This window comes from Lolium perenne, chromosome 3 (assembly GCF_019359855.2).
Source record: "Lolium perenne isolate Kyuss_39 chromosome 3, Kyuss_2.0, whole genome shotgun sequence".
Taxonomy (NCBI): Eukaryota; Viridiplantae; Streptophyta; class Magnoliopsida; order Poales; family Poaceae; genus Lolium; species Lolium perenne.
In genome coordinates this window covers 228560770-228577826 of record NC_067246.2, presented here as the reverse complement: position 1 = coordinate 228577826, position 17057 = coordinate 228560770, and the positions used below count along the sequence as shown (strand labels likewise).

The following is a 17057-nucleotide window of genomic DNA, read 5'->3' as shown; positions in this document are numbered from 1 at the left end:
GCCGCGCGGGCCCCCCCTGGGCCGCGCCGCCCTATGGTGTGGGGCCCTCGGGCCTCCACCTTAATTGTCCTTCTGGCTCCGTCATTATTCTGGGAAAATAGGGCCTTCTGCATAAATTCCGAGGATTTTCCCGAAAGTTGGATTTCTGCACAAAAACGAGACACCAGAGCAGTTCTGCTGAAAACAGCGTTAGTCCGTGTTAGTTGCATCCAAAATGCACAAATTAGAGGCAAAACAATAGCAAAAGTGTTCGGGAAAGTAGATACGTTTTGGACGTATCAACTCCCCCCAAGCTTAGCTTATTGCTTGTCCTCAAGCAATTCAGTTAACAACTGAGCGATAAAAGAACTTTCACGAACACATTTGCTCATATGATGTATATATTCTCATGCAATGGCTAATACTCAAGCAGTTCATAATGAGATACATGCAAATAAGATCATCTAACAGCTATGTCAATCACGGAGAGATACCAACAATTAATAATAAGCATCATGAATCATGTATATAAGCAGGATTGCAATGTTCATAAGAGAGTATGATAAAGTGGTATCTCGCTTGCCTGTATTTGATTGGCAAAACATAAATGCCCGGGCACCTCTGGAGTTCATAGAAAGACTAGAAGTAGTGATTGTCAAAAGATAAATGCATCAAAGTTATACCGCAATCAATCATATTTTGAGACAAGCATATTATACTAAGAATGACAGTTGTGCTCTCAAGATAGTGCTCAAAGAAATAATGGAGACACAACATAAAAGTAAAAGATTGACCCTTCGCAGAGGGAAGCAGGGTTTAACATGCGCTAGAGCTTTTCATTTTTATAAAGACAGGAGTAAAATTATTTTGAGAGGTGTTTGTTGTTGTCAACGAATGGTAATGGGTACACTAACTACCTCGCCAACCGGACTTTCAAGAGCGGCTCCCATGAATTATTGCATGTTTATTTGGCACTCCTTCCAACCTTTCTTTCACAAACCATGGCTAACCGAATCCTCGGGTGCCTGCCAACAATCTCATACCATGAAGGAGTGCCATTTTTTTAATTTTAGTTTTATTATGATGATGACACTCCCCCCAACCTTTGCTTACACAAGCCATGGCTAACCGAATCCTTCGGGTGCCGTCCAACAATCACAAACCATGGAGGAGTGTCTATTTAAGTTAATTAATTCGGGACTGGGAATCCCATTGCCAGCTCTTTTTGCAAAATTATTGGATAAGTGGATGTGCCACTAGTCCATATGAGAGTCCGTCAAAAGTAAATGACAAGGTTGAAAGCTAAACACCACATACTTCCTCATGAGCTATGAAACATAAACACAAATTGAGAAGCATTTTGAAGGTTTTAAAGGTAGCGCACGAGAATTTACTTGGAATGGTTTGAAATGCCATGCATAGGTATTTATGGTGGACACTTTTGGAACAACTTGGTTTTCAGGTGTTTGGAAGCACGAGCAGCGTTCCCGCTCAGTTCAAGTGAAGGCTAGCAATAGACTAGGGAGCAACAAATCAAGAGAGCAGTAACTGTCATAATCATGCTTGCGGCAAAATAAATTAACGGAGGCATAAAAGTGATACAAGAACTCTGAAGCAATATAGATCATCGAGGCTTAATTGACTTTTTGTTCAGTCATATGCATGCATGAGCATGTGCCAAGTCGATATAAATGAATTATTCAGAGGAAGATACCACAATGCCATACTTACTTATGAATAAAACAATGCAAGCAAACATCCATGACATGCTACTCATATTAATAGATTGGAGCTAAACATGAGAGATCATAAACTACTAGACTTTCTCAAATAACATTTACCTCACATGAACCAACTAAGCATGCTCACATGGATGAGTATATGTACAGAAATGAAAACAAATAGAGTTCATACCAGCCTCTCACCACAATCAGATTGTCGTAGATCGTCATTATTGCCTTTTCACTTGTGTAGCTTGGATAATATGAAATGAAAACCACGCTCCAGCCACCGAAGACCATTGAACTCATAAAGAACTTTATAAACCAAAGAAGAACAGCAAATATTTTTGGTGTTTTCGAATTTGAGAACAATAACAAGAGGAAACAAACAAACAAAGCAAAATCTTTTTGGGTTTTCTTATAGCAAACTAGCAATAGCAAATAAAGTGAAACAAATGCAAGAAACCAAAGCAAACAAATGGTGAAGAGAAACAACAGAAATATTTTTGGTCTTTTTGTGTTTTGGGAAAGAAACAAAGCGAAAACAAGAAATATCAAACTAAAAGAAACACATAACAGCAGGATGGCAGAAATCTGCCAAAACCTGACAGCAGTACAGAAATCGATTTTTACAAAAATCTTACATTGCTCAGATCGAAAAGTGTTCAACTAATGAAAGTTAGATAACAACCTGGGGAACCTGTACAAAAATTGGCAGCTCAAAATGATGCTCTGGCTATGTTTGAGAATTTTTACGGTAACGTTCCAGAATCTGTTTTCAGGCAGCACTTCCCCAGATATCATCTTCCTCCCATTAGAAAACCACTCAAACGAACAAAGCAAGTATGTGCAAGTATCCAGCAACCATAATATGCAAAGAATGAGTGATGCCGGTATACCTCCCCCCAAGCTTAGGCTTTTGGCCTAAGTGGAGTTCAACCCCAACGAGGGTCGTTGTTCCTCGCCGGTGGGTAGTCCATGGAGTAGTCATAGTAAAGTTCCTGTGCAGAAGAAAAGCGTGGAGGCTCCGCATATCCACCATGTTGATGCGAGGAACTTGCTGCATCGGATGATGAGTCGAGGTGCTCCTCAACCTCCGTGTCGTCTCTTGCATGTTGACCTCCTCTCTCTATGTGTGCATCCAGTGCACCTTCTGTGACCGACCAATCTCCCCTGGAATCAAGGTTAGACAAAAGCAGTAGCAGCAATCTTACTAGTTTCTCAGTTTTCTTAGTTATTCTCCAGACTTTCTTATAAAATGTCATCTTGTAAAACAGGTTACCCAAGTTGGAGGAATCTGAAACAAATTCATGTTTAATCATAGAGGCTATGTCAAGTTTTTCTATGTGGAATGGAATATCAAAATGATGAGGTTCTACATTATGAAAAGCCAAGAACGAGAGGCGATGAGACCTCCACAAATTCCACCTTTCTCACGGTTAGTAGCAAGTCTATAGGCTATCAATGCCCCCAAATTATAAGTCTTACTATTTTGCAGTGCCGCAGCTAGAAAAGCCAAATCCGGGATAGAAAGTTTACCACCAATCTTTTTAGCAAGAACGCATTTGGTAATAAAATAGGCAAAGTAGCGAATAGCCGGGAGCTGAATACTAGTGATTTTACCATTATCCCCTAAGAAACTCCTTCCATCGCTAATCATCTTGAAGAGGTCCAAGAGTTCTTGCGGCGATCCCCTTATCTTCTCACATGACCCCCATTGCGGTACTCTAATTGCTGCACAAAAAAACACTAAATGGCAAGTTGACAGCTTTATTGTAAATTTTATACTGGACCGTGGGGTTAGATCGCGACCAATTGAACTTGAAGTCCTGCACAAAAGACATGGTTAATTTTACATATTGTCTTAGCTCTCCTTCAACAAAGTCACTCAGCCCTGCACGAGAAATTAGACTTTGAACATCTTCAAGTATTCCCGCGCTTCTCATAAAATCCGCGCACGGGTAGTAAGAGGGGTATACTCCCTCTTCACGATTGACTCTCATAACTTGTTGGACTTCCAATTCTTGCTGGTTCAAGTGATATCTACTCCACTCCATTTTCTGAAATTTCAACAAATGATATAAAAATTTGATTTGGTGACATATAATTGAGGGAAACTACCATAGGAACTTGCTAGAGTACTAATCATGCATCAAAACTAGTTTCTACCACTTAGAACAAGCATGCAAGCTCACTAAACATGTTACCTACAGCAGCAAAATATTCAAGATATACTCAACCAAACAAAATTCTACTTGGATGGGTGGAGGAGTCACATACCAAGGAGCAAATGTGCCAAATTTCAGCAGAAATCTGGGCTGAGCAAAGAGATCGAGAAACTGAGCTCTGAGCAAAACCACGAGAGAGAGGAACTTGGTACGAGTTTTTTCGGGAGAGAGAAGGTGCTGGGAGAAAGAGATGACAAAGTGGGGCAAAGGGGGCCCACACCACATGGTGGCGCGGCCACCTCCTTGGCCGCGCCGGCCTGTGGTTTGGCGCCCTCTGGTGCCCCACAGGTCATCCTCTGGTGCTCCCAGGTGCCTCGTCGAAAAATAGGACCAACGGTATAATTTTTGTGAATTTTTGAAAACTTTAAAAAATGCACATTTCTGGGTATTTAGTTTATTATTACTGGCCAGGAAATTTTTTGAAATCTCCAAATAACTAAGGAACTTTGCAAATTAAAAGTGCTACAGCAACTAGAGCAAGTGGAGGAAGAAAGATATGTTGTTTACCTCCTCTATGCATATAAAAAGTATCCGTTAACAAGGTTGATCAAGTCTTGTCACCAAATAACTTTTTCATAGCATAAGAAGAAATAAACCTCAGATCAATCATGTTACCTTGAATTGTATTGATATGGATCCAATCACGAGAGTTTGATATTCTTCTTTAGGCTCATATATAGGACAATCAATAGTTCCCACTTTGATAGTTCTCACATTAGAAATAGTATTAACTCCACACGCTTTCTCAATCCTCTTGGGAAAATAAACGGTATGCTCCCTATCATCAACATTGAAAGTAACCTTTCCTTTATTGCAATCAATAACAGCCCCTGCGGTGTTAAGAAAAGGTCTCCCAAGAATAATAGACATATTATCATCTTCAGGCATTTCCAACACAACAAAATCAGTTAATATCAAGCAGTTAGTAGTAACTTGAACAGGAACATTCTCACATATACCAACAGGAATAGCAGTAGATTTATCAGCCATTTGCAAAGATATATCAGTATGTATCAACTTATCTAAGTAAAGTCACTTATAAAGAGAAAAAGGCATAACACTAACACCGGCTCCCAAATCACATAGAGCAGTTTTAACATAATTATTCTTAATAGAACAAGGAATAGTAGGTATACCTGGGTCGCCCAACTTCTTTGGTATTTTGCCATTGAAAGAGTAATTAGCAAGCATAGTGGAAATTTCCTCATTGGGGATTTTCCTTTTGTTAGTAACAATATCTTTCATATACTTTGAATAAGGAGGCAATTTAATAGCATCAGTCAAAGGGATTTGCAAGAATAAAGGTTTCATCCAATCGCAAAATTTATTATAGTGTTCTTCTTCCTTTGATTTTAGTTTCTTAGCAGGAAAAGGCATTTGCTTTTGAACCCAAGGTTCTCTTTCATTACCATGTTTCTCAGCAATAAAATCTTCTTTAGTGTACTTTTTATTTTTAGCTTGCTTTTCAGGTTCTTCTTCAACCTCTTCTTTATCAGGAGTATCATTCTTATCATTATCTTTATCATGTTCATTACCACTTTCAGCCAAAGATCGTAAATAGAAATACTATTAGGATCATTAGCAGGTTCAGAGGATTCTACAACATTTTTATGTTTCTTCTTCTTTTTCTTCCTAGAATGAGCACTAGGTTCAATGTGTTGAGAATCTTGTTCAATTCTTTTGGGATGCCCTTCAGGATATAGAGGATCCTGGGTAGAGACACCACCTCTAGTTGTTACTTCATAAGCATGTTTCTCTTTAGAATTATTCCCTAACAAGTCATTTTGCACTTTAGTGAGTTGATAAATTTGAGTTTGAATCATATGAAAATGTTTAACAAGCATCTTAACATCATTGGAGGTTCTCTCCACAATATCATGCAATTCACTAATAGCTCGAGAATTTTCCATTAAATGATTCTCTACTCTCATATTAAAATTTTCTTGCTTAACAATATAATTATCAAACTCATCTAAGCATTGTGCAGGAGGTTTCGAATACGGAATATCTTCCCTAGTAAAGCGTTGAAGGGAGTTTACCTCAATCATGGATGAAGGGGGAATTATCTCACATATATCTTCTATAGGAGGTAGATTCTTCACATCTTCAGATTTAATACCTTTCTCCTTGAGAGACTTCTTGGCTTCCCTCATATCTTCATCATTCAATTTAATTAAACCCCTCTTCTTCAATATTGGCGTTGGAGTTGGTTCTGCGTAGTCCAATCATCATGATTCCGGCTTATTTTAGCCAATAATTCTTCAAATAATGCCCTGGAGTTCTTTTCCTGAAAACACAACCAGCACAACTATCCAGGTATGCCCTAGACTCAATGGTTAGTCCACTATAAAATATATCAAGTAAATCATGCTTTTCCAAATCATGATCAGGCTGAGCTCTAATAAGAGAGCAAAATCTCGCCCAAGCCTCAGGCAATTTCTCTTCATCTCCCTGGTCAAAATTATAAATTCTCTGCAAAGCAATATGTTGAGCACTAGCAGGAAAGTATTTGCGGAAGAAAACATCAAGCAGTTCTTTTGGACTTTTAATAGAATTAGGTGGAAAATTATTATACCAAGTTTTAGCGTCATCCTTTAATGAGAATGGAAAGATTTTAGCAACAAAGTAAGTACGCATCTTGACATCATCAGAAAACAAGCTACTTAGAGTAGATAACTCAGTCATGTGTTCAACAAGACTTTCTTTTTCAGTACCACAAAAGGGTGTTTTCTCAACAATAGCTATATGAGATAGATCAAGAGAAAAATCATAATCTTTATCCCTAATGTTTATAGGAGATGTGGCAAATTTAGGATCAGGAGACAGCTTTATATCTAATAAAGCATGTTCTCGCAAGCAACTTTTTAATTTTTCTTGCATCAGTAGTAGCATTGCATTTTTCAATAAAATCATCATTAAGCTCCACATAATCTTCATCAGGATCATCACTAAAATAATCAAGTTCGGGTGAATTATCATGTGTAGTAGCATTAGGAGTTTCAGTATTTTCAATTTGTCTAGACCTAGCAATTGTAGCATCTAGAAAAGATCCCAATGAACCACTATCATCAAGCACAGCAGAAACATTATCAATATTATGAGAGTTTTCAGATTCAGCAGAAGTACCCGCATTTGAAGCATGCGGCGGTGAAACAAGTTTATCAATCACAGATGGTGAATCAAGAGCAGCAGAGGTATTCAGAATTGTACCTTTTCTTGTAGTGGATGGTAATATGGCGATCTTAGTATCGCGAGGTTTACCCATGATGGAGAATTTGCAGCGAACAATATTAATCCAAGTGAACTTCCAAATAAAGCTATGCTCCCCGGCAACGGCGCCAGAAAATAGTCTTGATGACCCACAAGTATAGGGGATCGCAACAGTCTTCGAGGGAAGTAAAACCCAATTTATTGATTCGACACAAGGGGAGACAAAGAACACTTGGAAGCCTTAACAATGAGTTGTCAATTCAAGTGCACTGAAACAGACTTGCTCGCAAGGGTTTATCAAGAGTAACAGCTTTATAGTAGTAGCGATAGTGAAATAACAACAGAGTAACAAAGACAAGCAGTAGTGATTTTAGTAAACAGCAGGATTAAAATACGTAGGCACGGGGACGGAAGATGGGCGTTGCATGGATGAGAGAAACTCATGTAACAATCATAGCAGGGCATTTGCAGATAATAATAAAACGGTGTCCAAGTACAAAGCAATCAATAGGCATGTGTTCCATATATAGTCGTGCGTGCTCGCAATGAGAAACTTGCACAACATCTTTTGTCCTACCAGCCGGTGGCAGCCGGGCCTCAAGGAAAACTACTGGATATTAAGGTACTCCTTTTAATAAAGTACCGGAGCAAAGCATTAACACTCCGTGAACACATGTGATCCTCACATCGCTACCATCCCCTCCGGTTGTCCCAATTCTTGTCACTTCGGGGCCATTGGTTCCGGACAGCGACATGTGTATACAACTTATAGGTAAGACCATAAACAATGAATATCATGATGAAACAAAAACATGTTCAGATCTGAGATCATGGCACTCGGGCCCTAGTGACAAGCATTAAGCATAACAAGTTGCAACAATATCATCAAAGTACCAATTACGGACACTAGGCACTATGCCCTAACAATCTTATGCTATTACATGACCAATCTCATCCAATCCCTACCATCCCCTTCGGCCTACAGCGGGGGAATTACTCACACATGGATGGGGGAAACATGGCTGGTTGATGTAGAGGCGTTGGCGGTGATGGCGGCGATGATCTCCTCCAATTCCCCGTCCCGGCGGAGTGCCGTAACGAGACTGCTCCCGCGACGGAGTTTCGCGATGTGGCGGCGTTCTGGAGGGTTTCTGGCGACTTCGACTTCTCGCCGTGCATTTTTAGGTCGAGGCCGATAAGTAGTCCGAAGGAGGGCGTCGGAGGCCGGCCGAGGGGGCCACACCACAGGGCCGCGCGGGCCCCCCCTGGGCCGCACCGCCGTATGGTGTGGGGCCCTCGGGCCTCCACCTTAATTGTCCTTCTGGCTCCGTCATTATTCTGGGAAAATAGGGCCTTCTGCATAAATTCCGAGGATTTTCCCGAAAGTTGGATTTCTGCACAAAAACGAGACACCAGAGCAGTTCTGCTGAAAACAGCGTTAGTCCGTGTTAGTTGCATCCAAAATGCACAAATTAGAGGCAAAACAATAGCAAAAGTGTTCGGGAAAGTAGATACGTTTTGGACGTATCAGAGGAGTGAAGAGTGAGACCATGATCAAGAGTCCCTTTGAGGTAGCGAAGGATTCGTTTGACAATGAGAAGGTGAGGTTCACGGGGATCGTGCATGTGAAGACAAACTTGTTGAACAGCGTAGGAGATTTCGGGCCGAGTGAGAGTCATGTATTGAAGAGCGCCGGCTAGACTGCGATAGAGAAATGGATCGGCCACAGGAGGACCGGTAGAGGCAGGAAGCTTTGCTTTGGTATCAACAGGTGTGGAGGATGGATGGCAGTCACTCATGCCGGCACGGTGGAGGATGTCTAGGATATATTGTCATTGAGATAGGTGAAGAGAATGGGGTTGGCGGGTGACAGAGATACCGAGAAAATGATGAAGGGGTCCGAGGTCTTTCATGGCAAACTCGCGGCTGAAAGTGGTGATGATAGAATGGAGAAAGGAAGTGGTGGATGTGGTTAGGACGATGTCATCAACATAGAGAAGTAGGTAAGCGATGTCAGAACCGCGATGAAGGGTGAAAAGAGAGTTATCAGATTTGGATTCAAGGAAGCCAATGGAACGAGCAAAGGTAGCAAAGCGTTGAAACCAAGCCCGAGGAGCCTGTTTAAGACCGTAGAGTGATTTGAGGAGACGACAAACATGAGTGGGACGAGAGGGATCGATGAACCCCGAGGGTTGTTGGCTGTAGACTTCTTCGGAAAGATTGCCGTGAAGAAAGGCGTTTTTGACGTCGAGTTGATGGATGGGCCAATTTTGAGACACGGCGAGAGAGAGAACAACACGGATGGTGGCTGGTTTGATGACGGGGCTGAAAGTCTCGTCGAAGTCAATGCCATGTTGTTGTGTGAAACCACGAACGACCCAACGTGCCTTGTGACGAGCAAGAGATCCATCAGAATTGAACTTGTGACGAAAGATCCATTTGCCACTGACGATGTTGGCACCGGGAGGGGGAGGGACGAGAGTCCAGGTTTGGTTATGGAGAAGAGCATCATATTCGTCCTGCATGGCTTGGCGCCAGGAAGGATCACGAAGAGCAACTAGATAATTGTGAGGAATAGGGGAAGAGACGGTGGCGGAGAGGTTGAGTTTATCGATGGGAGGTGGGAGTTTACCGGTGGTGCTACGAGCGCGATGGATGATGGGTGGTGGTACCGAAGGGCGGCGAGTGTACACATGGGTAAAGCTGGGCCGCGGCGCTGCCACGGCAGGAGACAGAGCGGCGGCAGGCTGCCGTGGAGGTGAGTCAGGGGAAAGAGCTGCCACGGCAGGGGAAGAGGCTGCCGCGGCAGGAGAAGAGATGGCGGCAGGCTGGCGTGGGCTCGCGGCAGCAGAATTCTCTGCCGCGGCAGGGGGTGGAGTGGGAGGTGGTGGCGCCGACGTGGGTATGGTGGGAGGGTTTGGTAGGAAGTGGGGGTCTATGGGGTCGATGATGGCAGGCGGTGTAGATGTTTGTGTGGTGGAGGCGTAAGGAAAAGTATGTTCATCGAACGTAACATGTCGGGAGATTAGGATGCGTCGGGAGGACACGTCGAGACACCTATAGCCTTTGTGGCGGGATGGATAACCGAGAAAAATACATTTGGTGGCGCGTGGGGCTAGTTTGTTGGGACTGGTGGAGGAGACGTTGACATAGCAGAGGCAACCGAACACGCGTAGGTGATCATAGGATGGATGTGTGCCGTACAAGGTGAAGTGTGGGGTTTGTCGACGGAGGGCTGCGGTGGGACGAAGGTTGAGAAGATGAGTGGCGGTGTGGAGGGCCTCGGCCCAAAAATTGGGAGGCAGGGAGGCTTGGAAGAGAAGGGTGCGGATAACATCATTGATGGTGCGAATTGCTCGTTCGGCTTTGCCGTTTTGTTGAGAAGTGTAGGGGCATGAGAAGCGAAAAAGGGTTCCATGGGATTGAAAGAAGGAGTTTAGTTTAATGTTATCAAATTCTTTTCCATTGTCGCATTGGATGGTTAGAATAGGGAGGTTGAAGTGGGTGGTGAAAAAGGCATGAAAAGTAACGAACGTGGCAAAGACATCGGATTTCTTACGAATAGGAAAGCTCCAAAAGTAATGAGAAAAATCATCGATAATGACTAGATAATAGGCAAAACCAGACATGCTAGGGACTGGGGAGGTCCATAGATCACAATGTAAAAGTTCAAACGGTCGAGTAGTAGACGATTGCGACAAAAGTCCATGCACTAGCCACTTGAACCAAAAGTCCGAACTGATGGAAAGGGTTAGGCAATCTACTTATACACGTTAACACCCCCTCTCACGTGTGACGGCAAGACGAGAAGACAAGTCAACACGTGTAGAGAGGAAAAGAGGCATCGAGAGGTCGGAACCGCACGGCAGGAGGCAAAGAGGCAGCGGGAGGCCGGGACCACACGGCAGGAGGTTGCGGGAAATTTTAGAATAAATTGTGAAAGCCAGGATTTGAACTCGAGACCTGGGGCTCTGATACCATGAAACAATAGGCTGCTCGATGGCACGCCTCCTCTCCCTCTGTTTCTATTTATATGCACAAGGACTTGAGGTACAAATCAAGTTTACAAGTATTGTTACACAAGATATATCCCTAACTAATCTTGGTTAGCCGCACAGGAGGATGTCTCCCTAACAGCGTGCTTCCCCGTCATAATCTACGCGGTGTTGTTGGGTCAGCGTCTTGACACTTGGCGAAGCTATTTATTCTCTCTGTCTGCAAGGTGTCCAATCCGTAAGTATTTGATCGACCTTCACCCGTAAGCTAGCAACTGGTGTCAAGGTCCTCTTGGTCAGTTTGCTGTCCGTTTGTCGTTGCCAACTACCGGCCACACTCCACGATCTTTTGGCTTACTGGTACTCATGGTTGCCGTGTTTATTAGGCTGTGATCAAGGTCGAGGAAAATTCTCTACTCCAGAATTATTAAGTGGGCCAAAAGGACTGTCCAAGTGTCCCGGACTACAATTTCCTGACACATCTCCCCTCCTTTCCCTTTGAGTGATGGTTGATGATACTATGACTTTGATAGCTTTAGGGGTTGATAATACTAGTTGATTAACTATAAAGCTTCTATCGGATCTTTTAAGTCAACAATCAGTGCCTTTTCTGACGTAAATAATTTGCCACATCTAACGTATAGTTTCAGTTTGAAAGGTAGCATGGCGTGGTGGAGGCAAACGGAGAAATCGTAAAAATGGCATACCCGGTGTTAAAAGCTCTCACACATTGTAGGATTTGGGGAAAGGTATTTTTAGACGGTCTGGTGGAGGCAAACTCAGAAATCGTAAAAGAAGGGGAGAAAAACAAAAATTATAAGTACTACCAGAGAACCAGTCAATCGATCAAACCAAAAGACTTACTAGAAACTTGGCGTACTGGAGAGGTATTGTGCTTATGGAAGTATCAGAAAAGAAATGGCAACAAGTCTGTACTATGTACGTGGCAAAGGTTAAGCCCAACCGCATCGAGCTTTCCATAACTCCAAGCAGCATAATAGTAAAAGAACATACGAGTACCCAATTTTATGCCCTCCCTTACCAGGCAGAGGTAACCTAGTTGAATGCACACCTCATCTTTCGTGTATGTATTTGCACGTTCAGGAGCAGGGAAACATCAGAACAACACTTGTGCGCTGAGCTGAAACAACCTTACATCTGATGAAACCTTCAGTTCAAACAGAAAATTAGGCCTTCTACACATAAACGACCGGCTGCAGTTAAGCATATACTACATACAAAATGAGGACACCAATTATTTGGATGTACAGCAATGGCGTCAAGGCTGGTGATTATGAGCCTCACGTAGGGCTATACTGCATCTCACATGAGAGGCCCAGACTTTGAGTTGGGAAACAAGGAAAGCCCAGCCCTCTCGTCATGGAAATGAGTAGTGAGGTTGACTGAGGTGTTGGCATTCAGGCCGGGATTTGACATGTCCATACAGTCAGTAAATGGATCGAAGAAGTCCGAGTACCTCACGTTGGCTGCTGGTATCTCTGGCAGAGAGTTCAGAATCCCATCGAATATCTCATAATTCTCATCAGCTTGTGGTAGAAAGGCAGAGATGTCAGATGCTGATGGAATGAGAGACATGTAGTCATCAATTTCTGGTATTGGCAGAATGTCAGAGATATGCTCATCGAGTTGTAGTGGTACAGTAGCAAGTTGATCATCTCCCGCCTTCTTTGCTCGGATGACCTTTGTATGACACAAGTACAGCAAAGACTAAGCAACTACTAACTGCATGCAAAAAGGAGTGAAGTGCTTAAAGAACCAGGAAGAAAGATGGAGTACAAATCTGTTCTTATCATCATCTCTGTATATCATGATGAAGTCTCCTACTCGAAGGTTGTGAGTTCTGACATAACTCCCTGGGATGTTTAAGAGAGGGCACAGAAAATGTAAGAACATTGGTCAACATATGTAACAGATAATAAAAAGTATTAAAAGAAGGTATTCACCAGTATTCTCAAGTACATACATCCTGCTCTTGTTGTTTGGCCAGTATCTGTATGGGAGATCACAAACTGCATCATTGCACAGGACATGCTAGACCAAATTAAACATAAATGCACGGAATGAAGCTGCAACTAAGATCATCTTTAATAGGAATAATATTCACATGTTGTCATTCTAATGGTTTTACAAATACCCACCGCCCCTGTAATTAATTTCTTGTTAGACATGACAGGTTTTTTAAATAATGTCCAACATCAAAACAATGCGATTTTGCTTCTTTTACAGGAAATACCGACAAACTTATCCAAGTGTATGGCTCAGAGATAGTAAAAGTGAAGTATGACAAAGATTATATTGTTGCTGCAACTCATAGCAGAAAATGTTAAAGTCAAAAAGACTACAACTTGTCCAACCTGTACTTGAAGGTCCACAGTTCTGCATTTAGCAAATCGTGCATACATAAACTTCTGCCTTCCTTTGATGTCAGATTTGGTAGGTACGCCTCCGCCTCTTTCTGAGACAAATGTCAACAGTTAGAGAACACGGTCTATGGAATAAAATGTGGGGTAAAATTAAGTTTGTAAATTCTGTTTAAACAAGAACTCACCTTCGGGAGAATAATTCTCCCAAGCTGGCTTATGTCACTATTTCGGAGCTCCTTCTGCAGAACTACTCGCAACCCAGTCATTTGATGCTACATAAACATTGTAGAATCTTTTAACCCGAGAAATGTGAACCAGTTTGATTAACTATGTTTTCTTTTCTTTAACATAAAAATAAATACTTTCAATATATTTTGCATAAATCTTACATCTGGATCAAGAACAGCTCTATTCAAATCCAGCACATCTGCCTATCATGAAAAGAAGAATTCATTTAGAGAGCAGGCAGGGAAAACACGAAGTGCCACATATAATTTCACAAAACCAGATATAGGTGAGCAAATCTTAGTCCCATTGAACCTACTAGAAAAGATTAAGGAGGACGTGTTTTCTTGTACTGCTGCCAAAGCTACTCAGCGAGCAACCTTTTGTGCAGCTAGGGTTTTTTCGCGAAAACGGAAAAGCCTTGCATTTCGATGCATTGATAGAAAAGGAAGTTGTATTTACAAGTCCAAAGAAGGACCAACACCGCGCCATACAACTCGACCCAAAAGACCTAATCTAGGGGAGAAGCTGGCAAAGACCCCGAGCCCCCGCATCCGCCCATTGTCCTGCCTCGGTCCAAGTCATCGAATAAGGAAGCCACCGAAGGACGCACATTGTCAAAGACTGCAGCGTTTCTATGTTTCCATATCCACCATGCGGTGAGCATGATCAGTGATGAGGTGCCCTGTGCAGCTAGGACTTTACCTGTTGCTTTTTTATTCTGTAAGTATTCAACTTTATTTCTATTTTATCTTCATTTTACTGTCAATATAATAGGCACTCCTTCCTGTTTATTCTAAATAGGCAATTTATATACTGTAGGAGAAAGCAAAGGCAGTGACCTAACGGTTCTTATGAAGGGAGAAAGGACATATTTGCAACAATGTTCTCTCCATTTGCAATTGATTTCACTGCTCTTGCTTGTATTGTAATTATGCAGAATAATATAATCTTTAGCTGATCACTTGCTTGTATTGTAATTATGCAGAATAACATAATCTTTAGCTGATCACAGAAGTGTAAATAGAAAGTGTTCTATTATTCTACTACAAATGCCCTCCTACACCACTACAACAGTTGTATCAATCATAATAAATAGTACTCCCTCTGATCCATAATAAGTGTCGCTGATTTAGTATGTACTAAATCAGCGACACTTGTTATGGATCAGAGGGAGTAACAGAAATGATGCTACATAAGTAATTTCGTAACAGAGGTAATAGTTTAAGAAGAGGGGAGATATTTGTTCTAACTTCCACTTGAAACAGTAGATGTATCACATAGCAAAAAAGTCCAAATCAAACATGGAAACAAAAACTAGCACCTTTAGATTGTAGTTAGCAAAAAAAAAAAATCCTGACCTAAGAACTACTGGTTAATTCACACCAGATGGTGTACTACCCTCACAATAAGTACACTGGTAACATAACTAATTTTTTGGCCCATGTTCTGGAACAGGCAGTGTGAAAAAAAAAAGATTCACTGGAATGAAAAATTCTTTGAGTTTATCTGACATGTACTGCTATTCCCTACCAATTTTGGGCTGCTACTGAGAAAACACACTCGTACGGACAGTTTCTACGTACGGACAGTTGCTACCAACTTTGCAGTGCCTCCCAGAAGTAACAATAACAAAACATGTTTGGCCATAGAAAATGTGCACTGCACATAACGACGTCGATGAAAGTGACGTTTACAGTATGTGATGGGCTAAATCATACAGTTGGAACTAATGCTGAGTGTAACTTCTATATAATATCCATAAGTAGGCAGAGCTCTTCCCTATATATATGTCCCTCCAAACAAAAATCAAAGTCTCATCAGTGTGTAATTCTACCATTGCACGTAACCACATTGGCAATGTGATGCATGTGAAGTTGCGAACCGCTAAGTTGTGGACTTGCAACCAATAGAAAAGTGTTCTTGTTTACTGAAACCGCAAGATTGGACCTACAGGGCGTATTCTATTCATGTGTCCCATGACGGCAAGTGAATTAATTAAGACATCTTACTCTGGTTAGTCCCAAGACATACGGAGTAGATAATTACTTTATGATGATAACTGACCAAAACTGTCCAAGAAAAAGGGTATCACCGTCGCAAAATCCGACAGAACACTAGAACTATCATACCTTACCATAACCTACGACCTAGGAATAACTATGACGCCTGAGAAAAAATCAATTAATTGATGATCACATTCACACCTAGACACAAATCCGTACGCTAGGCCGGTGAGATCTGATCGCGGGGTTGGAAAGAACACCTGCTGGTGAGATTTGCTATAGTCGCAATAATGCGGCAAACAGAGCAGCAATCCGACGGATCGGAGTTCCAAATCAACTGAAAATGTCAACAACCGCAAGCATCTCGATCGCAATCAACCGAAGTTGTGAGCAGGATGAGGAAGGAAAGTCCCCTTCCTCTGGGCCTCCAGCCCACCGCACCTCCCCGCCACCGCGGCCCACCACCGCCTTGGCGGAGATCATCATCAATATATACGGAGGAGCGGAGCCAAGCCAAGGACCAACAGGTAAATGGTAGGGCGAGTCCGTGAGTTCCGAGACACTCACAGGTCGGGTCGCCGGCGGCCTCCTGACGCGGCCGCCGGACCTGCGCTTCCGGGTGACGAGCTGCGGCCGCGGCGCGAACATTCCGTCGCCGGAGGGGGAGCGGCGCTTGCCGCTGACGCCGGCCATGTCGACGGGAGGACGGGATGAGGAGGAGGAGGATGTCGGGGCGGCGGCGGCGGCTAGGGTTGGTGCCGCGCGGGGCGCATTTATAGGCGGGGTGGCGGAGAATCGGAGACGGGGGCGCGGCGCCAAGTGGCGGGCGAGCTCTGAGGCGGGCGCAGGTGGGGAGCCAACGCCCGGCGGGCCGGTGGCGAGGGCGCGCGGGCGCGGCCAACCGCGGGGGCGCAAGGTGGCAAGCGACGGGTGGGCGGCGCGGGGAGGCTGCGGCTGGCGTTTTTTCCGCATCGGGATTCCCCGCGGGACGCCGGGACGGACAAATATGGCGATGTAAAAACTTTTGAAATCCGGGGGCTCGCTCGGCCTCTGCCTCTGCCTGGTTTTGGTTGGGTTCCGTTCCGTGTGTAGCACCTCGCTTCTCTCTCCTTGCGACCTTGCCCACTACTGCCGCCCCGCGAGAGCTCTGCTCAGTCACTGGTGCTAGGCTGCGGTGAAGCTTGAAACATGGGGCAGCTTGACTAAATATAGCCCTAGTTAATGAATATGCTGTTGTTTTAGGAGCGAAAAATTCTGCAGGATAATATGTTTGTACTATACTTGAGAATTGAGCTAGTTACTACAATTC

General features: G+C 43.2%; 1 protein-coding gene across 2 annotated transcripts; it reads right to left on the bottom strand.

The window, feature by feature from the left end:
- Positions 1-12134: 12134 nt before the first annotated feature.
- On the bottom strand, positions 12135-16824 carry LOC127343581 (B3 domain-containing protein LFL1). Of its 2 annotated transcripts, XM_051369721.2 has the most exons (7): positions 16316-16823; positions 13907-13948; positions 13703-13789; positions 13509-13609; positions 13098-13144; positions 12931-13007; positions 12135-12834 (listed from the first exon to the last, which is right to left on the bottom strand). In XM_051369721.2, exons 1-7 carry the CDS (start codon positions 16718-16720, stop codon positions 12457-12459), a joined length of 1137 nt encoding a protein of 378 aa, XP_051225681.1. In that variant the 5' UTR covers positions 16721-16823; the 3' UTR covers positions 12135-12456. The 2 variants fall into 2 exon arrangements, with proteins under 2 accessions (XP_051225681.1, XP_051225682.1); XM_051369722.2 differs by lacking the exon at positions 13907-13948 and having other exon boundaries at positions 16316-16824.
- Positions 16825-17057: the final 233 nt, after the last annotated feature.